Here is a 27,328-nt window from a genome sequence, read left to right on the forward strand (position 1 = left end):
GAACAAATTTTATCCCTTGGTTTCTAATTGAAGGCATTTTCATAACAAAGTACTGATTTAGTAAAAGCAGGAAACAGGAGTCTCCATGCAAGAGAAATTGGAATTTCCTAACATGCACATGATTTAAAAAATAAAAATAAAAAATAAGGTGCCTTGAGATGCTGGCAGTTTTAACATTTGGAACAAAAGAGTTCATACGTATATTTACATCCTAACTGCTCAATTTTACCACACAAGCTTCAGTTTAGGAAAATATACAGTACTTTTGCATATAATGGTACCTTTGAGCCCCTGAGTCAAGTAGAGAGGATTTAAATACAAAAAGGAAAACAGCCATTAAAAGCACTTACATTGTATGTGGAATAAATAGTACAAAATGATTATTTCCCCGGAAGACCAGGATCAGAAACATGCCTATGAAGACCCAAGATTCCTACAGTGCTTGGGGAGGAATCTGTTAAAGAAGGATGCCTAATTGGATGAAGGTAAGTTTTTCTTTGCCTCGGGTGAAGTTCTAGAGAGAGCTCACTGTCTTGTTTTAAACGTGAAGGCAAGTTGTCTTCCGAAGCTGTGTTCAGATGCACACCACTTGAGAGCGATTCTTTGGATTTAAGTTTAGATTTGTCAAGGTCTAGAAATTCAGGACACTGATAGAAAGAAAAGAAAAGATGTTTTTGTAATTTATTTGGACAGATTCCTAAAATTACACTTATGAAATCTAAATATGTTTTCTCCTCCCCCCCCCCCAATCTGTATTTGATTAGTAATATTAGCCAAACTTTCCCTCCCAAAGATTGGTCATGACATTGCAGGTTAGGTGTTAGGTTAGATAATCCTGAACAATCATTCCAAGAACTTTAGTTTTACTCTGAAGTCAGAACAGAATTTATTTATTTATTTATTTATTTATTTACTTATTAGAAGCCAGTTGCACGAAGTTTCATGCAATAGACCTTCCTTCACCTGGCTGCCTGGCACCAGTTATCCGCCAGCAGCAGTTTTCCTCTGGCCACCCACCGATCGGAGCCCCTCCCACCAGCGCGATCGGCCACCCCGAGAGGAACTCCAATCGGGAGGCACTCCGATCATCGGTGGGTGGCCAGAGGAAAACTGCTGCTGGCGGAAAACTGGTGCTGGCAGCCACGCAATCGGCCACCCCGAGTTCCACCACCGGCGCCTTCCGCCAGCTCCATTGGTCCTCCCGCATTGCCGCCCATTGGGGCCTGCACGAGTCCCCGCCCCCTGCTCATCCTGTCAGCCCAAGTCCCGCCCCCAGCCTGCTGCCGGCCCAATCGTGGGCGTAGCGGAGTGATGGTTATTTGCATACTTCCCTTTTATTAGGTAGGATTCATTACACAAATGACCCACACGAGTTTTTCAGATGAGTTTTAACTCAAAATTCAAGACACAACTGGGATAGGAAATGTGGGTCATTTGTGAGGAGGGAAAAGAAAAAAGGAAGGAAAATCACCCATCCCTGCTCAGAAAATATTGTCTAAATCCACTGAAAGCAAAGAACAAAGCTCATGGTTTTGCGTGTTTCCTAGCCATTCATAACTAGGGATAAATTAATTTCTACTTCCATATTTTAGAAAGATTGCATTATTTTCCTTTTGCACATTTTCTCCTGTTACTAATCTTGTTTCTGTTGAAAAAAGAAAGTGGTGGGAGAGGAGGTTTCTATGTAAAGTAACTGATAGGGGCAGAAATAGAACACTGGGGACCAACTATAATTGTAAGAAATATTAATCCTGCTCTGTTACCCGTGATTGTTTTATTCTGATAAAGAAGGCACATTCTAACCTGGCTGGGAGCTCACCTGGAAATGCAGTCCATCCTCTCCATCAGGAGCTGCCTATTATCATGGAAAGATTAACAGCCTTGTTGCAGAAACCAGAAACGCCAGCCCTTTGAAGACCTCCAGCCTTTGCATACCCATAGGCCTTTGCAAATCACCTGTAAAATGCCCATTGGGCATGCCTTTGCCTACTTCCCCATGTAATCTTTGTCCTTCTATCCATTATAAGCAGCTGGTTTATGGTGGGGGGCAGAGCAGATTTTTGTGGATGACCTGCTGCTCTCCCATACTGCTGGCATTATTGGAATAAACGCTCACATACGATTCAACCCTATCTCTGCTTAATTGGCTCAAGTAGTGACAGGCAGCATGGACTCTTGATTGTCCAGTTACATAATCTCATTGGGTGAGTCTGATTATAAATTCACCCTGTGGTAATTGGGCAGGTCATGGTGGGTACTCATGCCCCAGGCATATAACGTCTTTAGTAAAAGGTTTGTCTTTGCCTTGTTCATTGCTTCGGTGCATCTAGGTTAACATACCTTTGAAATGAAACATGACCATCCTCAAGAGAGCACATAATCTTGTTAATTATCCTGTACTCCAATCCCGGCCTTGCTTTCTCCGGCCTCCATGGAATGTTCCTACCTTTCCTCCTTACTTTTAAATGCATAAATGAAGCTGCAAAACTTATTCCTGGAGCATTTGAGATCTTGCTCCTTGACATATGTTGTCAGTTTGACTCAAATAAACTCTTCTAAAAATTCTCTATAGGTGTGGATGTTTCTTATGTCGTTATTTCATTTCCCAGAATATTTTGCACTAAATTCCCAAACTTTAAAGAAAGTTTTGCATGATTGTTCTGTACACCCTTATTTAAATCACCATTCTTAGATGCAATTTGGCCATAGTGCTTAAGTAATTAAGAATGATTTCCAAAATAGAATTCCAAGGGAATTTGACTTTGAAATTAACATAATTCAAAGGGGTTAATTTGGAGGGCTTCAGAGGCAAGACGAGGGACTCCTCCTCTTCCCATTCTCCAGGGAAAGAAAAGGTTTAGAGATCTTTGGTGATGGTAGGGTACAGATATCTAAGATTACTAATTTGACTGCTCTTGAACCTCAGGTCTTCTGTGTCCAGCTGCTATTTTTCTTCCACTTCCTTCCTGAGACCCTGTCCAAGAATTCATCTGGTCACTAGAGTAAATTACAGACTTGTCTCTGAAGAGCTTTCGGACCAGGGCTACCTTAGCTTTCAAAGCTCTGCCATATACACCCTTAAGTAGATGGGCTTGAAAAAAGATTTTTCTTAAAAAAAAAAGTATTGTTTAAAATCAATCTTCTAGGTCAGTGGTCGGCAAACTCATTAGTCAACAGAGCCAAATATCAACAGTACAACGATTGAAATTTCTTTTGAGAGCCAAATTTTTTAAACTTAAACTTCTTCTAACGCCACTTCTTCAAAATAGACTCGCCCAGGCCGTGGTATTTTGTGGAAGAGCCACACTCAAGGGGCCAAAGCGCTGCATGTGGCTCGCGAGCTGCAGTTTGCCAACCACGGTTCTAGGTCCATTGTTCTCAAACTTTAAATGGGCATAAGAATAGCAGGGGGTGTGGAGGGGTAGAGGTGTGTAAAATATGGATTACAGGGTCCATTCCCAGAACTGAGTAGAATGAGAATCTGCATTTTCCACAGCACCCCAGGTGGTTTTGATTCAGGTGGTCCCTAAAACACACTTTTGTACCCTATCTACACTTACTTGTGAGGAAGGACTAAAACTTCGATCTGTCTTGATGGATGCTCTCAGATGACTGGTTCTCATCAGGTGGATGGTGGGTCTCTGATACTCGGCTCCTGCAGTTACCATACTATAGGCTGGGGGGACCACAGTGGTTTGTTTCTGCAGCAACTGTAAGATGGTCTGGATGTCTGCAGTCATTTGGGATTCAAGTCTGCAGGACAGACAGAAATGGAGGAAGACAGTCCTGAAATAGTTCATCACTGCAAAGAATTTGAGAAAATCTCAGCACCACTACTGTGTATTGGTTTAATATGATTTTAAATCCACTTGTTAATGACGTAAGTGAATTTGATCCACCTGTTTATGACAAAGACAAACAAAGTTGTAGAAATGAAGTTGTTTTGACATAAGAATGAAGTTGTGTGAGGAAGATGCCATCTCCTCTGTTGTCATCGATAACATGTGGAGAAGCAATGATGGCAAGGGGATATTTAAACTACAAATACTGAGAGTTTGTGGGGACAACCCCAGTGTTTTGGTCTCGGCAAGCTGACACCTTGCTGGCCAAAATAGCTCTTGAAGACCTTGAGGCATTTGCTCCTGCTGTGGCCAAGGAGACTGGTCAGCTGTGAAGCTCAGAGTGCAGCAGTCTCAGGAGGAGAAGGCCCTCCTTGTGGGCGGTGGTGCAGAGCCATGCAGAGGCCCTGCCACAGCTCCCGAAGCAGCTCTGAATGTCCATCAGCACTGGTGTCTCTGTTCCCTAGCAATGTGCTCTCGCAACAGGGGCCTCTCCTTTTGTGCTGGCAGCTGGATGTCAGCTCTTGGTTGGCCAAGTGCCTCTCCCAAGTGCCTGCTCATATCAAAGGTTCCTCGTCTACATTTGTAGTTTATTTCTTTTATTCCTCCTCCTTTTACCTGGGACAATAATGTAATTAATCTATCATTGCTGTGGAATATGTTCTTTATTTGGCTTATTAAGAGATATTATCCTGTATGCTATTCTCTTGTGAAATTATAATTCCCAAGGCAAACCTCTATTAAATAAATTGCTGGCAAAGACAAAATCAGTCTCGGAGCATAATTTTGCCGCCCAAACAAAACAACCACCAACAAACAGAATTATGGGCCTGCTTTAAACAAGAAGAACAGGAGAGGGAGCATGGAGATTCTCTCCTGGCTGTTGCTAGCTTTCTGTCTCACTAATGGTTCTGATAAAGACCACTGCTTTCCTGCTTATTTAATAATATCTTATCAGGAAAATAGCTGAATGGAATAGACTATATTTTTACAATGTACTTCGTATTACATTTTTACGATGAAGCTTTATTGTTTTCAAAATGTAAAACACACTGAGAATCTTTTTAATCAATAATTGTCTTTTCTTTTTAATCAGGCTTTGCTCAGTTTCTTGTGAAAGTCTGTCTACTCTATAAAAAAAGAGATTTGGGGAGCACATTTCATTTTTTATTTTTTAAAATATTTTAAAATTGATTTTTAGAGGGAGAAGAAGGGAGAGGGAAAGAGAGAGAGAGACAGAAAAAAAAAATCTATGTGAGAGCATAACATCCCAATCAGCTGCCTCCTGCATGCCCCCTACTGAGGATCAAGTCTACAACCCAGGCTTGTGCCCTGACCAGGAATGGAACTGGCAACCCTTTGGTGCATGGGAGGACGCTGAGCCACACTGGCCAGGGCATGGTTAGCACATTTCATAGTTACAACAACTGGATAATTTCTTATTTGTTTCAAATTTATATTACCTTTATTTTACTTTGCCTATCTCCTATTCACATCAAGGCTTATATATTATTCATTAGTATAGTCTTTCTGTAATGTGAAGTACTGTTAATGTTAAATTCCTTTCCAGTCTAAGTTCAGGGCCTTTGACATTTATGAAACAAACTAATGTAAAAGTTTACTTGCTTCTATGATCCATCTGGCTTGCAAAATACTAATCTGATCATTTTTTTACCCAAAGCTCAAAGTAGCCAACTGGCTTGTTAATTTTGTTCTCATTTTAAATTAAAATTCAAGGGAAAATACAAAATACAATAGGGCTGACTCCCCTCCTTTGCATGTGTTAACACCTTTTAAAAAAAGGAATTATGTGGGCATAAGAACAGAAAATTTGGACCATATGCCTCTTTAGACAACTCAATTCTCTTAACTCTTTACTGACTTGTCTCTAAATGAAAAATGCAAAGGAAAGCTAAATCTTACAAAAAATATTAAAATCATAAAACTAATTTTGCTCAATTATATACATTCTATATTTATTGAAGAGAACTTAGCCTTTGATTTGAAAAAGAACAGAATAAACCTGGAAAACATGAGAAAATATTGTTTCTTTTTAACTCTTAATATTAACTGATACTTCAAATCTTTCTTCTGAGAAACATTATTCTATACCAAATATAGAAAAAATATAGCTTATTGTCTTCTAAACCAATAGCTATAAATTATACATGATTCTGCCGTGTAAATGACAAAAGCTCACATTGAAAAAAGAAAAATTGAGCCATCAACTAGTTTATTTATCTACTTGTTACCTACAGGAATGATTTAATTTTTTATGGTGTCAACTAAATTGGGTAGACTAGTTATTTTATTGTTGTACATCATTTTGTTTTCACTCCTCAAGGTCCAGCTCAAATTTAATCTGCAACCAAAAATCTTCCCTTATCTGACTCACTCAGAATTAATTTCTCTCTCTTCTGAGCCTCCAAAGAAAATTTTGCATTCAGTCTTCATTGTAAATATTTCTGTATAAATTTGTCCTATCACTAACAACATTTAATATTTACCAAGTGGCTTACACATGTTTATTACATTGAATTTAAAAAGATTTGGAAATGGAGCATGCAATAAAAACTTCACCAATAAGGAGGATTCAAGCCCCAATAGACAGTCAAAAATTACAGTAATATTTGTGAGTCATCTGAAACCTTCGTTAAACAGCTATGGTCTCAGAAACAAGATCTCTATACCATGGATTCTATCTACTTGAATCGATCCTCGGAGGAAAAACTCTATTGGAAGGTGGAGTTTTACTGATTGAAACATGCTGCCATGAATGGGACTCACTTCACCTTCAAATGTGCTTATCAAACAAGTTTTATTTATCTAGGCTTGCTTCAAGAGCCTTACCTCATTGTGTCCAACAATTCTGAGCTATTATGTCATGAACTTTGGCCATTTCCAATCAGTTCCCTACCTTGAAAGGCCCAGACTCTAAAATCCTATCTATATCCTACTTCTAATTCCTTCTGAGATATCACTTAGGCTCTGTCAAGATGGTAGTCCCTTCCTGCAGTGATTTTGAATACTTGGTTTTGTTTCATTAACTGGTGATCATCTGATATTTTGGGTAGTTCAGTGCAGTGATTAAATGTTGCCCCCACCTGCCTCTGGCCCCATTCATATGTTGAAGCTCCAACCCCCAGTGTGATGGTATTAAGATGTGGTGCCTTTGGGAGGTGATTAGGTCATAAGGGTAGAGCCCTCATGAATGGGATTAATGCTCTTTTAAAAGATCCGAAAGAGCTTCTTTCCTTTTTCTAACTGTGAGGACACAGGGAGAAACAATCATCTGTGAACCAGGAACCTAGCTCTCACCAGAAACAGAATCTTCTGGCACCTTGATCTTGGACTTCCCAGCCTCCGGAATTGTGAGAAATAAATATTTGCTGTATATAAGCCACCATTCTATGGTATTTTTGTTATAGCAGCCTGGATAGACTAAGACATTCAATGAAGGGGAGCATTACTATACATGGATTATATTTTCATGTCTTATGTCTAGGGTATACTGGCTTTATTGGAAAAGACTCTTCTACTGAGACAAAATAATCTGCTTTACTCAGGAGGAATAACAACAATTTTTAAAAGTCTAGCTTGGCCTTTAAAACAGAAAAGAACAACCCAGTTTTAAAACTTTTTTTGGTCAGTGAAGGGTACCAGAATATGCCACCCCAAAATATGCCACTTTGGCATATTGATTATTTTGAGTTGCAGGCACTTGAAAAACAGCAAATACAGGGAGAGGCTTTCTCTGAACCCCCATTATCTGCCTAAAAGCGGATTCCCCCAAATGAATTCACTTGTCATGAATCCCCTCCCTGGGAGTTTTAGCTACCAGGGAAGACTGACTCTTGTCACAGGAGAGGAGACTGGAAGTTCCACACCCAGGCAAACTTTGTCACAAACTAGAGATACATCCCATCTCTTTTCCTATGGTCTGTTTATCTTTCCTAAAAAGCATTCACTCTCCTCTAAGAGGCCTACATCCCCCTTCCCCTTGCTCTATTTTAAAATGGTATTTAATCTTAAATTCTAAGCCACCTTGGAAGTTACTCATTTTTCCTGGATATTTCCCAAATATGCATGAGGTATACATGTTACTAAACATATGTTTGTTTCTCCCTTGTTAACTTGTCTTTTATCACAGGGGGCTCAGCTAAGAACTCAGAGTAGAGGGAAAATTATTTTTCTTTCCCTACATCAGCAAAGCTGCACTGCTGTGTAAAATGAATGTTTTCATTCACTTATTCAAAGACTCACAATGCATCAGGCACTGTGTTAAGGAGGAAGGAGTAGAAAGGACATGATGACAAAAGAAAAGGACTCTGATCTGGGGTGCCTACTGGAGCTGACTACCTAGGATGGAAAAATGAAGGAAGTGCATAAAAAGCCACAACAGTAGGTGATGCAAGTGCTCAATACTATAATGAAGGCAACAGATAAATTGCTCTGGGTGTTCTGAAAGGGATAAAATAATTACTAAAAGCTCTACTCTCTAGGGCCTCCCCACTCAAAGTGTGGTCAAAGCTGGGAGCTAGTTAGAATGTGAATCTCCAGAACTACTGACTTAGAATCTGCATTTGAACAGGATCCCCAGGCGTTTTACCTGCACATTGAAGTTTGAGAAGCACTGCTTTGGGATCAAGTGTTAATGATTTCCCTAAATATGTAGCTTATCTATAGGCATAATATATAAGTATATAGGAATATTTCTTATATGAACCTTTACTGCAAATATAGTTTAATTGGCCATTAAAGCAGAAAAGCAACAGCAGCAAGGACATTTGAAGATACAACATTTAAGTTTGCTTTCATTGCATTATGTTCTTAATATGTGCATTTGGATGAGACAAATGGGGGTAGAAATTCATGGTTCTACATTTGAACAGAATGCTGAAGCTAAGTGGGATACACCCAACTCTAGAAAGTGCCCCAGGATTCTCACCTCACAAAGTTAAAGACTGAATTGGGTTGCCCTCTGCAAAATTGCTTTTGCCTTCTAGAGTAAAGTGGAGGAAAGAGGTTGTTGGAGATGGCAGTATAGTAAAAATGTAATATTTTGGATTTTATGTTTTAGGTTTCAAAGGGGCTAAGCTGAGTTAGGCAATAAAGTATTTGTGAAAATATTCAGAAATAGAGAGAAGTTAGTCAAAGGAAGAAAATATGTCTAAGGACATACAGGTGCTGGGAATATATAAAAACAGATTTAATTGTTCTTTGGCTGTGGAAAAGTTTCTAATAATAACAATAATAGTAATAATAATAATAATAATCATTATAGTGTAAGAAAATAACTATTATTATTACTAACTAGAGGCCCGGTGCATAAAATTTGTGCATGGGATGTGTGTCCCTCAGCCCAGCCTGCACCCGCTCTAATCTGGGACCCCTCGAGGGATGTCCAACTGCCCGTTTAGGCCCGATCCTGGTAGGGGGGTCCCAGATTTAGGATCAGGCCTAAACGAGCAGTCAGACATCCCTCTCACAATCCAGGACTGCTGGCTCCCAACTGCTTGCCTGTCTGCCTTCCTGATTGTCCCTAACCACTTCTGCCTGCCAGCCTGATCACCCCCTAACCACTCCCCTGACAGCCTGATCACCCCTAACTGATCTCCCCTGCCAGCCTGATTGCCCCTAACTGCCCTCCCCTGCAGGCCTGGTCACCCCTAACTGCCCTCCCCTTCAGGCCTGGTTCCCCCCCCCAATTGCCCTTCCCTGCAGGCCCGGTCTCCCCCAACTTCCCTCCTCTGCCGGCCTGGTTACCCCTAACTGCCCTCCCCTGCAGGCTTGATCGCCCCCAACTGCCCTCCCTTGCAGACCTGGTTCCTCCCAACTGCCCTCCCATGCTGGCCATCTTGTGGTGGCCATATTTTGTCCACATGGGGGCAGGATCTTTGACCACATGGGGGCAGCCATCTTGTGTGTTGGAGTGATGGTTAATTTGCATATTACTCTTTTATTAGGTAGGATAGAGGCCTGGTGCATGGGTGGGGGCTGGCTGGCTTGCTCTGAAGGATGTCCCGGATCAGGGTGGGGGTTCCCTTGGGACATGGGGAAGCCTGGGCATGGGGCCTATGGTGGTTTGCAGGCTTGCCATGCCCCTTGGCAACCCAAGCGGAGGCCCTGGTATCTGAGATTTATTTATCTTCTATAATTGAAACTTTGTAGCCTTGAGTGGAGGCCAGGGCCAGCCAGGGGGTAACTCAGGATCCAGGTACACTTCATAGAAATATGTTAATTACTGCATCTGGCTCTTCTCATCTCTCACTGTGTGTTTTAAATTGCTTTAGTAAATCCTGTTGTTAGGGGCAGTTAGAGATGAGCAGAGCGAGGACGATAGGCCAGGTGCAGAAACTCACTAGGGCAGAAAGCCCCGGATGCCTAGCAAGGGGCAAAACTTGGAAAACGAGAACGTCAGCCCCAGAATAACCTTTCCTCCCCAGCATATTGCTGGTCATGCAGTTTGGACCCCCTGCCTTTTCAGATAGCTAGTCATGCGGTTTAGAGTCCGGCACGTTATCTTCCTCCCTAAAGATAATATCTAGGCCTCGGTTGTATTTCAGCTCCAGGCCCAGAAAAGCAGCAAAACCAAACAAGGTCTCCTTATCTCCCTAATAGCACTGTGTTTGACTCATGAAGTTTCCCATTTGTGACCCCTAGAATACCTTTCCTGGTGATGTACCTGGGGTCTACCTTTAAATCAGTATAAAGTCCCATATGAACCACAACTACAGTAGCTATATCATACTCATTCATTCATTTTTTTTTTCTGAGTCTTATTGACCAGTTTAATTTTAAAAGTCCATTTAGATTTGTGTTAAAGAGTTCCATCCTTTCCCAAACCTAAATTAATTCCTCATTTTAAAAAAGTATAGATCAAAGATTGAAGACCAGCTACACTGACTAATGATGCCTTGCCTTGGCACCGACCAATCAGTGGAGACCCTGAAAGAGCACACCTGGAAAGCTAATGAATATTTTACCGAGACCCTCCCCTGAGGCCTCCCTGAAGATTTCCACCTGCACAAGAGAGATACATATGCTCAGGACAAAGGGCCTGGGGCTTGCTCTCCCCTAGGGGAGCATGCCTGTGCCATCCCTTCCCCCTTCTTTCCTCTGAGGCAGGGATGGGGAAACTTTTTTCTGCCAAGGGCCATTTTGATATTGATAACATCATTCCAGGGCCATACAAAATTATCAACTTAAACATTAGCCTGCTATATTTGGTCAAAGATTTAATTAACTCACTCCTAATGCCTTGGCAGGGCCAAACCAAATTATTTCACAGGCCTTATACTGCCCAAGGACAGGACAATCCCCACCCCTGCAACCAGGGGAGCAATAGGCAGTGGTAGCTTGTCCTGGTCTAACCCCCTCAACCTGTCTCCAAGGCCCTCTTTTCTCTGACTTCTCAGTGAGCCAAAGCAGCCCAGCCTAGCCTCTCCTATTACTCCTTCTATGCCCTTCCTTGTTTCACTCTCCTAAGTATATTTTTGCTGTGGCCAATAAATTCTTACTTTGCTACAGTTTGTCTTTTGATTGAAATCTTTCCTTCAAGATGCCAAGAAACAAGGTCTCCTTATCTCCCTAATAGCACTGTGTTTGACTCATGAAGTTTCCCATTTGTGACCCCTAGAATACCTTGCCTGGTGATGTACCTGGGGTCTACCTTTAAATCAGTATAAAGTCCCACATGAACCACAACTACAGTAGCTATATCATACTCATTCATTCATTTTTTTTCTGAGTCTTATTGACCAGTTTAATTTTAAAAGTCCATTTAGATTTGTGTTAAAGAGTTCCATCCTTTCCCAAACCTAAATTAATTCCTCATTTAAAAAAAGTATAGATCAAAGATTGAAGAAAAATGGAGAGGATATGGGCTTCAACTCTGTGAGATTTTCAATTCAATCACATTTTAAACAAGTTGGCTAAATAAATGTTTAAATAATTTTGTTGATGCTTTTAAAAAAATGTCATAACGCATAACCAAGTTACCGGAAACAACCAAAAAGTATAAAAGAAGGATGAAAAGAGGAAGGGTATTTGTCAATAAGCTAAATATGAAACATTTCCTTAGGCAGTTGGTGTGGGTGATATACTAGTTTTATGGCAAGTAACAGAAAAGTAGGATTTACGTGGCCCAAAGTTCGGAGTGTTATAAATAAATGCTCTTTGCAACACAGATTAATAATTCTGTCAACTTCTAGTCTTATTTTAAATCAATAAATGTAGAAGAAAAATATGAGATTGTGGCACAAGGAATTTGCTACTTACAAGGAGTAAAGCTAGACCCAACAAAGGGCTTGGTTATATCCTCTTTGCCCTGACATTGCTTATACCTGTTGAGTTGTTCTTGAAGCAAATCCAATCTTTGCTCCACTTCCCCATAAGTGAGGTCACTTTCGGTTTCAGAGATCCCCCAGGCAGTTTGCTGAGGTGCTGAGTGACTAGACTCATCGGCCTGAGTCTGGGCATTTTCTTGCTCCCAGCTTCTCGTGGCAGAGATATCTGTGGGAAATAGCAAGATAGATGTCAACTTCTCGGTGTGCCCATTGGCATTGGGAACGCAGAGACACCCACAATACAAGCAGGAAGGGATCTTAATATTTAACCCAAAGACAGAGACCCAGAGTGACTCAGGGACCTCTCCAGGGACCACAACCAATTGCTAGCTCACCTTGACCCTGCTTGCCACCCCTCTCATCCATGTCCAGATGATTAAAAACAGGTAGCCAGTTTTGAATCTTAAATACAACTTTGTCTTCTGTTTGTGCTAAGAGTAAACAGGGATGGCCAACCTAAAGCTGGTTGGAGAGCAGTGATTTTGTGCTTTTATGTTTGGGAAGAAACAGCACCATTTGTTTGTAGTGCTTCCCACTTGGGTTTAAGATTTTAGGGCTCTTTACCACGGGACAGTTTGCACACTTCATGATTCAGAGTGGGCCCAAGAGAGGAGCCATCGGCAAGAGCTGATATTCAGGGGGATTCCTTTAGTCAGGCCGACCCAACTCAATGTCAAGCCAAGAAACAATGAGCCATAAATGATGGGAACATTAAGTAAAGGTCCTCTAGTCCCATGACACTCTTTTAAGTTTCTCTGTCTCCTTGTGGCTCCTGCACTGTCTCTTAATAGTCACATCAACTTCCAATAGGTTTTCTGTGTCTTTTGTATTTAGCATATTTTTATGTTACTAAACTTGAACACATATGACCAATCTATATCATGTCCTCTTTTCAAATGTTCTGTGTGTCTGTTATGTGCCATTCTGCTGAATGCAGAGGTATTAAAGACAAAGAAGACATAGGCCCTGATCCTGAGAAATCCAGTTTATCAAAGTTTTGAGCATTTTTCATACAGAGATTTGTTTTCTGAGCTTCTTTTAATTTACTCTTTCTTCTTCAATCTGTACTTGAAAGTTGTCAATATCTAAGAACAAATGTCTTTTTTCCTAATTTTTTGCTTTCGATGACTTTTGCTATGCTTTCTTACCCTCTACATTTTACATACCTTAGAGAAGGCTTAAAATGATTAAAATGTTAGAAAATAGCCCAGCTGGTTTGGCTCAGTGGATAGAGTGTCAGCCTGTGAACTGAAGGGTCCAGGTTCGATTCCAGTCAGGGGCACATGCTTGGGTTGCAGGCTCGATCCCCAATAGGGGCTGTGCAGGAGGCAGACGACCCATGATTCCCTCTCATCATTGATGTTTCTATCTCTCTCTCCCTTCTTATCTGAAATCAATAAAAATTATTTTTTTAAAAAAGGTAGAAAATAAAACTCATGAAAAAATACTAGTGGAAATGGGAGTTCATTTTACAGGTAAAGAAGGAGCGACATTTCTTCCTCACTGGGAGAACTGATAGGAGGGAAAGATGATCTAAAGCAGGTTTTAATTTTCACAGTGCAACAGATTTGAATTAGAGGTAGTAATTTTGGTTTTATAGACTTTTTTTTTGACAGGGAACTATGATTAAACTCTGCATAAGTTATGTCAAGTTAAGGAATTTATATCCTTGGCTGATTAAAAAATAGATGAAAAGTAACTGATTTGGTGAGGATTAGCTATAATTTTAGAAATAGGGAACAGAATGTGTAGGACTTCGCAAAATCCCTTCCTTTCTTACAGTTTCTCCAAAGTACAGTCAGATAGCTCAAAAGCATACCCTTTCTCAAAGTAGCAGACAAAAGTCCTATATTTTTTTTTCATGGTTTTTCTATCACTATCCTTTTATTACTGAATACACAGAACTTTCTCTAATAAGGTGCCTACAATTTCCTACAATTTCTGCTTCAATTGGCTGAAGTTATAACAAAGGGATTAGTATACTCAAGACAGCATTGGAAAAATCTCAGGTTAGGGTTGCCTGTTCTATTGAAATAGGTAGCAGACCTCAGAGAGCATGCTGTGAATTCCAGAATGGTTTTTCATGATTAAGGCTTCCTTAGCCTATGAAATCCTGGTGTTTTGTTTTGTTTTTAAAAGCAACAGTATAAAAAAAAAGAAGAAGAAAAAACAACAACAGTATATAATTTATTGAACTCCAAAAACTGAAAATAAGCATAAAAATATAAAATTCCTGCCCAGCTGGTGTGGCTCAGTGGTTGAGTGTCAACCTATAAACCAGGAGATCATGGTTTGATTCCTGGTCAGAGCACATGCCTGGATTGCAGGCTAGATCCCCAATAGGGGGCGTGCAGGAGGCAGCTGATCAATGATTCTCTTTCATCATTGCTGTTTCTATCTCTCTCTCTCCCTTTCCCTTCTTCTCTGAAATAAATAAAAATATAATTAAAAAATATGAAATTCCTGGAGTTTTAACTAATATATCAGCAGATTTTCAGTGAAAAGTGTGACTTATTATTCACAGGTATGTCACTTTTTAAAATAAAAAACAAAGATCTAATGTCCAACGGACTAGGTTTTCAATTTTGGAGTAGCAATGCCAAACAAACATTCAGAACACACATATTAATGGTATGGAGATGTCAATATTTGTCCCTGTCTAGCTGCTTGCTAGCTGTTTAATTTAGGAATTTTTAAAAAAGATAATAAGAACTGATAGAATGAAGTTACATATTTTGCTCAGAAGTTTTGTGCCGAGAAAGTGTACAGAATTTCTGCCTATGCTTAACAGGTCTCTCATTCTTAAATCATATATAATAAATTGATATTTAAAGAACAATGGTGGATCACATGGAATAAATTATGCAGGATTATATTTTTTCTTCAATGCTCAAAGAAAAAAAAAACTGTTTATGTCACTTAGAAGAAACAAATAAAATGTAAACTTAGAGGCTTCCTTAATAATAATGTACTCTTTTATTAAAATCTAGATATGTAATGGCGTGCCTGTTTTAGCAGCAATATTAAAAAAAAAAAGAGTTCAAGAGGGAAATCCTGCTTAGGTTCTTAATAAAAATGAACATCTTTCTAAATATAGCTCAAAAAAAAAATCTGCACTCGGTTGCCTTGGAAAATGTTGCTATAGTTGCAAGACACATTCCTGGAAATGGATAAACAGAAGGTAAACTTTCACTTTTCTCTGGATACACATTTTTCCTAGAGTCAACTTTTGACCTCAATCTAAGTATGATCAGAATCCGTTTCTTTTTCTGCTTGTTTGTTTCATTTTAGTTTTGCCTGAAAGGTGCTTTGCAGGACAAATGCCAGGAATGTGAGTGAGGAAAATTTCCTACTAACGAAAAATCTAAAAATTGTAGGGAGTTAGTGATTCAAACTGCAGCAGTTACAGGTGCACCCTACATGTTATTTAAATTCTCAAACATCCCATATTACTTCACCTTAAATAATCATTAGGGAATGAAATTTGCATTGGTTTAATAATTCTTTATTTGTTAATCATATTAACTAACCAGGTTAACTGTGTGTCACATTAATGTTATACAACATCAATTGTGTTTATTCAATTGACATGCATATTTAGCTATACATTTTTAAAGTAGTTATTTACTATTTGAATAAAGATTGCATTATAAAGTTTTGAAAATTAAAAATTTACAGATATTAAAATTATTTGTTGGAATACTATTTTATTGTGCATGTAGAATAATTAAAAATAATTGGAAGAAGTGGCAAAGTAAAACATAAGATGAAGGGCAGGAGAATTCACTGTCAGCAGAGGTATTATAAAGTTGAATAAAATCCCCAAAATATATCTTCAATAACTTGTCACTTAAGGCTCAAAATCAAGTGGTAAAAATCAAAACACAGTTTTTTAAAAAGTCAGGCCTACATTAGGCTGACTTTTGGAGATAGTAGAGATGGTTTAGCAAGCTCTTCAGAACTCTTGACTTCCACAATACAACCTTTTTCTCTTTTTAGCGCTTCCCAAAATTCGTTTTCATAAATAACTAAAATGGGGCATTTGGTAATGACATCTAATATTCCATTCTTCCACTGTGATAAATGAGGTACTATTTTCATCCACTTCATCAAGATTTTAGAGGGTCCAGAGAACATATTCTTAGCTTACTTCAATGTGGGGTCATGGCAAAAGCTGATTTGATAAGATAGGGAAAGTAGCTGTGGAAAAATGTAAAGCCTAAACGTCTGAGATTCAATAAAATTTTTATTGTCAAATATAGTCACTGCAAATAATGGTGACACTGATAGATAATATTTACTTTGTCCCATAATTTTGCTATTCTGCCAGTCTGAGAACATCCCATTTTTACCTTATTTCTGTTATATTCTTTTGACTTTGTGCTATGCCTTTGATATTTTTATATATGTAGGGATATATTCAATGATTAAAGGGTTAGAAAAATAAAACCTGTGAGAAAATACTAAACCTAATTGGCGATTGTATTTCAGAATAGATAATTTATGCTTGTTATCTTGTTAACAATTAGTTACTTAGAAAATATTATTCCTGCTTTAAAGATGTGCAAACTGAGTTTTAGAGGGGTCTGTCAGTCACTTATCCTAAGTCTTAATGGGAACAAGTGACAGAGTTATGAATGGAACCCAAGTAATCTGAACCACATTATTCTTGCACCCACTTAATAGATAAATCTAACAAGCTCTGTAGATCTAGCTCCGGTTATTCTAAGCTAATTGTTCTTCCAAGTGATAGTTCACAAGTTTTTCTGAATTTCTCATCCTTTAGCATCAGATTTGCATTCATTATTACCCTTCTCATGCATATTTTCTGCAGCAAAACCCATATATTTGGGTATTTCTTTTGGTGGAGATGTTAAATAAATATATTCAAATGAGTTGGATCAAGAACATACTTTATTTAGAGGCATTTCACTCATTTTCTCATAATTCCCAGTAAATAGAATTTTTTGGCACTCATTGTAGTGTTATTGCATTGGCCTTTCATGTTATAAGCCATCAGGGTTCCACATGTCATTACATTAAGTCTGACTGGTCATAAAAAACAAAACAAAAAAACCTCCCATGCTTGGGAATAATTACCACTATTCCAGAATGGTACAAACGATTTGTAGATGATCTGCAATTTGAACTCTTTGCAAATATGTTATGAAATAGCAAAAGATTAGAGAAACATGTGTTAGTACAGTTATTTGTGAAAAATCGCCTTTTTTATGATGAGCACCAAAGATAGACAACCTGATTCCCGAGAAACTTGATTACCTTTGCAAGAGTGACTTCTTTTATCTATGTGAATTCTTCCTGATGTGGGCACTATTTCTTTAAAATTGAGTCCAGTTGCTTTCCCTATGCCTGGCGGGGAATCTACTATTCCTGAGAAGAGAGGCTTTTGCTCATCGTCAATGGAGGAGATGAAAGATGAAGATCTGCTTTTTTTCTCTTCGGTGTGTTTTTTGGAACTCTGATAATTTCTTATGGTGTCTCCAGAATCTTCAGCATCATTTGTACTGTTTCCTTTCCCAAAATCTATCAAGGAAAGTTATTTTATAGAAGATAATTAAATATGACACTCTATGAACATTACACTACTTATACACCAACGACCTTTTCAATAGTGATGTTCTTTGAATAACTTAATTTCTATAAAATCACCAGAAAAGTTATTCTTTCTCTTTTTTTTTCTGTTAAATGTATAGCTAATTAAGCAGACTTTTTCTTAATTCAGGAAATATTAGATTATCCTAATGAAATCCATGATTCATTTTAAAATTAAAAGATTATCTGGATAGTAATAATATTTTATTTCAGGGAAAAATAGCACTGTAAGATAACTTGCAATCTTATGCCTGTTCAACAGTTATTTGTATTCTTGAAATCTGGTGCATTACCTCTTAAGGAAATAAAAAGGGAGGAGAAATGTGCCCCAATTCTAAAATACCAGCACTATGCAGCTTGTCATTTGTTTTTAAATTTCACGCCCTGGCATCTGTAGAGACCTTCATACATTGCAAAGGTCCAAACTGGAAGTTCTTGGGCTAAAGGCTGGCAAGCTGAATTTCAACTGTAGACATCAATGTAATGGCCTTGGAATTCTGGATAGTTTGTTTGTGTAGCATGTTGCAAAGAATATAAAGCTAAATACAGTAATTAAGGTGGGTTTACCAATTACATTATAGCCAGTAGTGCCTATTAACTGTTTTATGCAGAAATACCAGGATAATTTCAGCCCTTAAGGTTGTGTTAGAATGTACGTCAGCAAGAAAAACTCAAAGAGACAAATACCAGAGGTTGTTTCCATTAGTTTCCTGGGGAGACAGTGTAATTCTCCATCTGGTTACTGCTAATAACTAACCAACATACTCTAGAAGGAATATCACTTTCTAGAGAAATGGCGAGACTGTGTCTCCATCTATGCTCTGACAGGTTGTGCTTGCTTTGTTTGTTATAGAAGGCCAAAGGAACTGATTTAAGGCCACTCCAGAGAAACTTCCAATTGTTTTTTAAAATTCCCATATGACATAGAAATTAGAGATTTTTTCTTTATTTTAAAAATTCCATAATTTAAAATATGAGAAGCCAGAAAGAAACCCAGTATAAAAATGGATAGAGTTAAAAAGTCAGCCTCATGTAAACTTGTTATTAAAGAGTTAATGTTCTGTCAATTGAAGTTAAATATAACAAAAGGGGATAGCTCAATTTATTGTCCCGAGAATTCACACTTGCGCAATGACTTCATTTTTGCTGAGAAGACCACAGACCTTTCCGAGCTCAAGCACTGAAGACATCATTGATCACTCAGTGTCACTTATGTTTCTCTACTCAACCACTAATCTAATTGTTGTAAGTATTTCGATCAGCTCTTCCTACACAAACCCTCTTTCCTCCAGAGTCACTGACACAGCCTCTTCAAGCTTCTGAACTTCATTCTTGTCATTTCTTCCTGTTTTCTTTGATTGTTAACTTCTCCCTTCCTGAAAATTTGATCAACTATTCCCCACTTTATGAATATATAATTTTGTTCCTCAAGAAATAATAGTTTCCAATTTTATGTTGATAGATTTTTTTTAAAAAGAAAAGCTTCACTTTTCTAAATTATCCTCATACCTGCCAAGTGAATTGCATCAGTTTGCTGATGCTAAGTAAACCTTTGTGCAGTTTGACCATCATGGGGGTTTGAATTAGCTTTTCTTTTAAACATCTTCAGGGAATCTTTTCTGGCAGAATCAAATGCAAACTGATTTAACCATTCATTAATTTGGCTCTAATCTAAGTATGAAAATGCTAACAGTAATATGTGTGTTGAATGTAGCTTAAAAATATTGAATCACTTTGTCTCTTTGGCTTGAGAGGTCTGGAAGGCCTCTGTAGCTTTTTAAATCCTCACACATCACTGGTAAAATGTCCTTGTTGGACTTGCTACATGAGCCTCAGTCTTTACTAATTTATGGTCTAATTCTGGATGCTTAGGGATAAATTCATCAGTTGACATGTATTGTTAAATTGAATTGTAATTTGCTGGTTTCCACTCAGGATAAGTATTCACAAAATGTCGTGAATGAGGGATTATTATTTAGTTCTATAGTGAAATGGAGATTACTTCATGTTCTTGGTATCTAAATCCTTTAGCAAAAAATTCCATGTAAAAGCAGGAACATGAAAGAAGAAGAAAACGTTTTATATCTTTGAATTGTTCCACTACTTAAGGAGAATTACTCCACCTTTATTTCCATGTTCCTTGCCACCTGACAGTCAGCCAAGCTGCCTCCCGGAACGCAGGCCATCTGAACGGTTTCTTTGATGCAGCCTGTCTGCAACAACAATTTTCTACTGCCTACCAAATAAATCACAGCTTCATATTCTATCATTTACAATGAAAGTGGAAATGACAATCTATTTGTGGCTTAAAAATAGAAACTGCTCAGGCTGAGGCTGGAGGTTGGCTGATGGAATACATGAAATTGGGCTGAAATGCATTCTAATGAGCTTCCAGGTACTTCTAGATTTTGATGGCCTATTTCATTTCTGCCTTTTCTTAGGTAAAGTGGATTATTTGATGGCTATTAAATATTATTAGGTACCACGTAGAAATATTGTTCTGAGGGCATTAATCTGAAAGTGTTTAATATTTTCCCCTTTGCTAGCAGTGAGATTGTCTAATCACTTGTTACCATCATTTTGCAAAGAAATTTTTTTGCTTGTTTAGTTAAGCCTCAAAGTTGCTTTCTGATTTAGATGACTGAAAACTTTTTTTAAAAAAATCTTTTGTTTCTGCAGGCTGACAGTTCATCTCCTTCCTCTTCCTCATAGGACACAATTCTAAAGCATTTTGTGATTGGTCCTGTGGTGTCTCTCTGTGTTCAGAATGACTCGAACAGCACAGAAAAAGAGTGTCCAGATGGAGTCTTTCTCTCAGATTAATTACCATTTTTATTTGTCAGACCCAACAGATAGATCAACTTTCGGACAAAGAGAGACATTTAATGCTCTCTCTTAGCATCTGAATTTTAGATTTCTTACTGGTAGCAATTTTGAAAAAAACTGAGCATTTTCCAGGCAGATGCATTTTAAAAATTGATTGCATTGGAAAATTGACCTCTAAAATATATTGTTTCCTTAGATTTAAAGTACCTTAGTTTCTGTCTAGTTTCAAAGAATGAAGACTAGTATCCTTTTTCTGTACAAATAAAAGATGAAAAATTTAAAAGCATCTTAAAAATTGAAATTAAGATACACTTATATACTAGTACTGCTGAAATGGATGAGAGATAATCACTATTTGTTATTAGAGAAGATATTCCAGAGATGCCAAAGTATAATACCAATATATTAAAATGCTTAATTTAATAAAATTATAATTATACTTATGCATATTCTCCAAAAATAAGTTTAACAATGTATATATTTATTCCTTACTTCAATAACTTTTATAGATGTTATTTTATTTTGGAGAAACACTTTCAAAGCATACTGACTTTTGGATGACCCTGTGAAATCATTAAGCCACTATTACAAAGAGAGAAAGTTAATTCCTAAATAAATGAAATTCCAGGTGTGATGAGCTCAAGATATTTCCACTCTCATTTTTTGGGACAGTACATGTTTTCAGTTGAAATATATAGAAGTGCCTGCCATTTTTAATGCAAATTATATGGGGAGGGAAATGAGAAAACTGTAGCCTTTCTTCCCTACTCTTATGATGTGTACATAATATGTCTTAAAATGGGTTTCTGTTTTCAAGGGGATGTGTGGTAACATCTAAGTCCAGTGAAAAGAGGATGATGAACATTTTGTTTTACTTTAATTTCCACTCCTTTGGTTGGCCTGGACACATCATTAACAGTATTTTGATTATTTCCCCCTGTTTCTTGGATCTGTTACATTGCTGTTCTCATTGGTTTATTCTCTGACAAATGGTTATTGATTCCCTAAATCAATCACTAGTAACAACTTTGATACTAAATTTTCTGTCTCTGGATACTAAATTTTCTGAGCAGACTATTTCAAATATTTGGTCACAAAAACGCTATTGGTAAAATATGTGTGTGTGTGTGTGTGTGTGTGTGTGTGTGTGTGAAGCTCATGTGCCATTATATAGGGTGGAGCATACATTCTATTGTATTAATATATTATCTATGTTATAAAATGTAAACAATATAAAATTTTAAAACAAATATTCCCCAAAACCCAATGGGTCATATTGGCACACTCTGAGGTATGCACAATCCGATCTAACTTTGTAGACTCCTTAGAGACTATTTTCAACATGTTCCTACTGGCTAACCTCATTTACTTCTATTCTACTCAACCATATTATCAATGCTCATGTCCACTCAATAGGTCATTGAAGATTTATTTTTATTTTTCATTATCTGTAACAATAGCTTTTTATTTCTATCTCAAGAAATATAGCACCTCCTGGTACAATGACCCTAGTCAAATTAGGAAGGTCCTGGGCACCTCCATGCCAGAATTTAGGAAAGAAGGAGAACTACTAGATGATACCTTAAAAAAATACAAGGTGTCCGCCCTGGTCAGGTGGCTCAGTTGGTTAGAGTGTCCTCCTGTACACCAAAAATTGGCACATTCAATTGCTGGTCAGGGCACGAATGGGTGGCAACTGATTGATGTTTTTCACATCAATGTTTCTCTCCATCTCAATCTCTCTGTCTCCCTCTCCCTTCCTCTCTAAAATCAATAAAAATATATTAAAAAACATATCTTCGGGTGAAGATTAAAAAAAATACAAGGAGTTCTCAAATTCAGAACTGAACTTATGGCTCTTTCCTGTCAGGAAATGATTTTATTTTTCCAGAAAAAATGTTAAGCTCATAAGGACAAACCACTTTCATCAACATATTCATTTTAAGAGAGAAGTGATTCAATACGTTAAGCTTCTATTTGTTCAAATCAACTTGCTAGAGGTTCTCTTTATACCTATTCTTCATATATATATTATATATATATATATATATATATATATATATTAATGTAAGCACCTTAGCATCATGTGTTAGGCAAGATTGGAAGGGGATGGGGAGAGATGAGGATTGAAGCCCAAACAGTTTCAGTGCCTAGTTGAATAGGTATGTAGTGAAGTAGTGTAGGACTCACTCTCTGTCATTTTCCAGTGCCCAACCATGTGTTCTTACCTTGATGCCTCTGCTGATCAACTCATAGTCAGTGTTCTTTGATGTCTACTTTCAAGGTATTGGTTCACATGAGCAGTAAACTAACTCTAAAATAATCAATGCTTTTCATAGATGGCTTTCAATTTGTGTAGCCCCATATCATTTAGCATCAATTATTTTCTGAAAGTTTTTTATACTTAGAGTATGTTTTCTCTTAGATATTGATTCTACATCAAGAAGTATAGAATGGGTGGCCACCTTCAGAGCATTAGATTGGGGTGACAAGGACTAAATTACTTTTGGCAACTTTTACACTTGTCTACAGTAGCATGGAGTCCTGAAGACTAGACTAGGCTCTCAGGCTCTGGATAAATAAAGTTCATTATGTGTTCATATTAACCAAATTGTGCTTACTCACTGAAACACCAGGAAATGTCAAAGAGCTACAGGAAGCCAGGCAAAACCCTTACTATCTACACTTTGTACAAAATAATGTCATAGACTAAGCCTGTGATTAGGGAAAAAGTTTTCAGGATCAATAGAAATGTCTAGTTGCATGAGCACAGTGTAAATTGTGCATGTTCTCAGAATATAAAATCAAAACAAGATTAAGAGGAGGTTTAATAAATTTTCAACTCTTTGGGGTTCATTATAATATGAAAAACATTATCAAGCTTCTCTTCATTTCCAGCAAGATCAAAATAAGAGATGAATTTCAGGATAAAGAATTTAGATTAAGTCTATAGAAGAGCAACTTGACAGTAATGGTTCTGATTTTAGAAAAAGTCAACAAGAGAATAATGAAGGACATTGAAGAAATAAATTATCACCTATCTGTGAGTGATTTATTATTCCGTAATCAGCCACAGGATCCAACAATTATCTCAATTCAACAAATATTTATCAATTCTTTTTTGCTAAAGGAACTTATAGTTTGGTAGAGAAAAAGGACAAATATACCAATAACTACTGTACAGGGCAGTTTTTGGCAATATACAAGAGGCAAGTGCCTTGGGAATTCTTAAGAGAAAGAATAACTTTATATTTGTGGAAATCAAGAAAGAATTTATGTTGAATATGTCTTTAGAGATTAACTGACAAAAAAATGTAATGTTAGTGGATGAAAAAGTGTGTGTTGTGGTTGCATGTGTGTGTGTGTGTTTGAGGACAGGGAGGAAACATCCAATTAAGGTAATAATATAAGCAAAAACAACACAGAAACAATTTACATGGACAAGAGGGCAGTTTAGTTCATTTGAAATATAGAACTAATTTATGCTAGTAGATGAGCTCCCCTTGGGCGAGAATTCAGAGAGAAGAGGGGCAAGAAAAGAACTTGGATTAAGAAAGCAAAAGGAGGAAGAGAATCAAAAGAAAGATGCAAAAATTTTATTGATTCATTAATTTTTTCAACAAATATTTGTTGAACTCTTATTATGTGGCAAGCACTGAAAGATTACTAAATATTTACTACCTTCATGGGGCTTATGATCTAGAGGCACACAATATCTATGAAATAATGATGCAAATAAACAAAGTACAACTGGAATGTTGCAAAAGAGAAGAGCTGATCTTGGAAGTAGTGATAGAATGGGTGGTATCAGATAAGACTGAAGAGGTAGACATAGACCACCTATTAAGAATTTAGGAAATGTGAAGCCCTTAGAGGACTTGAAATAAGTGGGTGACATAAACTTAACTACATTTAGAAAAAAAATTCACCAGTTGTCCAGTGTGGAGAATAAATCAGAGAGAGTCAAGGTGAGTTGGGATGCTATTTCAGTATTGCAGGTGACAGATTATGATATTTTGACTCAGAGTTGTGGCCATGAAGATGGAAAGAAGTAAACCAAAAAGGACCTAGTTTGATGACTAAATGGGGATGTATTGGAGGTAGCAATAATAAGACTTGTTGCCAGAGCTGATGGAGAGGTTGAGAGAAAGTTGGGGTCTAGATGGCTACTTGGCCGTGCAGTTGATTGAATGGTGGTGCCATTGAGAGACATAACAATTGATAGAGAGACAGGTTTCCAGGTGGACATTGTGAGTTCAGTTTAGGAAATCTTGAGTTTGAGCTGCCTTTGAGCTCTCAAGTTGATGGTTTAATAAGCTGTTGGGTATGAGGTTGAAGCTTAGATGGTCTTGGATTAAATATGCACACTTCCTATGTGAGAATATCATAAAACTGTAAGCATAAACATAGAATTAGAAGAGAAGAGGGCCTAGGGCCATGCCTTGAGAAAGTCTAATAACTAATGGCCGAGTTTAAAAGATAATAATTTTCTGACTATCTTCAAAGAATTACTGAGAGTAGGAGGAAAACAGGAAGAATGCAAAGTCACAGATGCCAAGAGAGAAATACACAAGAAGAAGGGAATTGGTTCACTGTGATTCTGCTGAGCGGTCAAATAAGGTGAAGACTGGAATGTGTGATGGATCAGCATGAGGCAAGAGTGGAGGCTTCTTCAGGAAAGCCTTCTCCCATCTGCCCAGGCACAATTAGAAGTATCTTCATTTGGCTTCCCACTGAGGTTTGCGTACTCTGGTTACAGCATCTAGTATTTATATTTGAAATAATAGAGGGTTTATCATCTTTCTTCCTCGGGAGGACAAGGGCTGTTTTACACCATTTGTTTCTCAGAGATGGAGTAGCTCTTTAAAAATATGAAATGTTAAATGTATATTTGTTGTATTTATGAGTAAAACATAAAGAGTAGTTAAAAGGACAGAAAATTCTAGAGAGGACTAAGAATGGCAAGTACCTCAGAGAATACCATCTTCATGCATGTCCTGCATGTGTGAAGACTAAGCACTGAGCCTGTAAGAAGACTCTTCTCTCCAGAACACTCTGTTCAGAATTCTGAGGCATAGTTATTCAGCTGTTATTAATTGGCCTCTTTTTTAAAAATACAAAACAAAAACCACACTCTACACTATTTCTCTATTTGTGATGTCCTTGTAGATACTAGTATCAGATGGCTTTGTTGAATGACATTGCTGAGAGCTGTCAATCAGGAACCATATCATTAGCTACTGAATAAAAGCAAAGAATTTGCCTTCCTAAAACCTGAATAAAGTTTCCCTTTGACATCAGAAGTATAATGAGCAATTAAGTAAAAAGAGCTAATAACCACATGCTCTACAGTTGAACGTTATAAATAGAATGAATTACCTGTCTCTCCTTCACTATCAAATGATAAATTCCTTCTTCGTAGTTTACAGTTGTCTCCTTCAGAGTCATTCATGGACTGTGATCGTAGTAAGAGATCAGCCTTTGTTAATAGAGCATGAAGATAAAAATAGAAGATTATTCAATTGAAACAATGTATTATCAGTAAACTCTTCACTATTTCATATGATTTCAACCACTGTGAGACTTAATTATTAGTCTGTAGGCAAACAGCCATGATACTTTGCTTAATGATTGTCTCTAAATTATAAAGTAGACAGATAGAATCATTCTAATCATTTCCCATTTCCATCATATGCGAAATTATAGTTTTAGAAGTTATTTATCAGAAATGTTTGGGGATGATGTTGACAACATTTAGAGACTATGTTCCTTCATGTGGAATGTATTTTATGTAACTTGGTAAAGTTAAAATTAAACAATAACAATTTTTAAAATCCTTGCAGAATGTGTATTACTTCAGAGAAAACGAAGAGTGAACTAATTATAATTAGCTGTGCTGTTTAAATTGCATGGTAATGATTAGAAGGTGGTATAGTTACACAATGGAATACTACTCAGCCACAAAAGAAGAATAAAATCTTACCCTTTTTGATAGCATGGATTAAAATAAACCAGTCAGAGAAAGACAAGTACTGTCTGATTTCACTTATATGTGAAATCTAGTACCCTAGTGACCTTAAAAATCAAGCTAAAAAGTTTTTGCACAGCAAAGAAATTCATCAAGAAAATGAAAAACAAAAAACAAAAACAACCCATTGAATAGGAGAACATATTCACCAATGATACATTCTATAAGGGGTTAATAGCCAAAATTTATAAATAACTTATACAACTCAACCCCAAGAAAACAAACAATCCAATTATAAAATGAACAGAGGACTTGAAAAGATAATTCTCCAAAGAGAACATACTGATAACCAATATATATACTGTATAAAAAGATGCTCAATGTCACTAATTGTCAGAGAAATGCAAATTAAAACTACAGTGAGATATCACCTCACATTTTCCAGAATAGCTATCATCAATAAATCAATAAACAACAAATGTTGACAAGGATTGAAGAAAATGGAACTCTTGTGCACTATTGGTGGGATTGCAAATTGGTGTAGCAACTATAGAAACAGTATGGAGGTTTTTCAGAAGACTAAAAATAAAAGTACCTTATGACCCAGCAATTATGCTTCTGGGTTATATGTTCAAAGAAATCCAAAACACTAATTGGAAAACATATACACACCCCTAGTTTCATTGCAGTGTTATTCATAGGAGTCAAGATATGGAAGCAAACCAAGTGCCCAT

The 27,328-nt window shown here is 37.4% G+C and overlaps 1 protein-coding gene across 1 annotated transcript in view; it reads right to left on the reverse strand.

Moving 5' to 3' along the window:
* Positions 1–380: 380 nt before the first annotated feature.
* KCNH7 (potassium voltage-gated channel subfamily H member 7) overlaps positions 381–27,328 on the reverse strand; it is a 417,895-nt gene continuing 390,947 nt past the window's right edge. The window contains exons 12-16 of the mRNA XM_054723107.1: positions 26,006–26,105; positions 17,468–17,719; positions 12,185–12,353; positions 3,561–3,753; positions 381–647 (exon numbers count right to left, since the gene is read on the reverse strand). Coding sequence (XP_054579082.1) covers positions 381–647; positions 3,561–3,753; positions 12,185–12,353; positions 17,468–17,719; positions 26,006–26,105 — 981 coding nt within the window. The remainder of the gene's footprint in view (positions 648–3,560; positions 3,754–12,184; positions 12,354–17,467; positions 17,720–26,005; positions 26,106–27,328) is intronic.

This window comes from Eptesicus fuscus, chromosome 11 (assembly GCF_027574615.1).
Source record: "Eptesicus fuscus isolate TK198812 chromosome 11, DD_ASM_mEF_20220401, whole genome shotgun sequence".
Taxonomy (NCBI): Eukaryota; Metazoa; Chordata; class Mammalia; order Chiroptera; family Vespertilionidae; genus Eptesicus; species Eptesicus fuscus.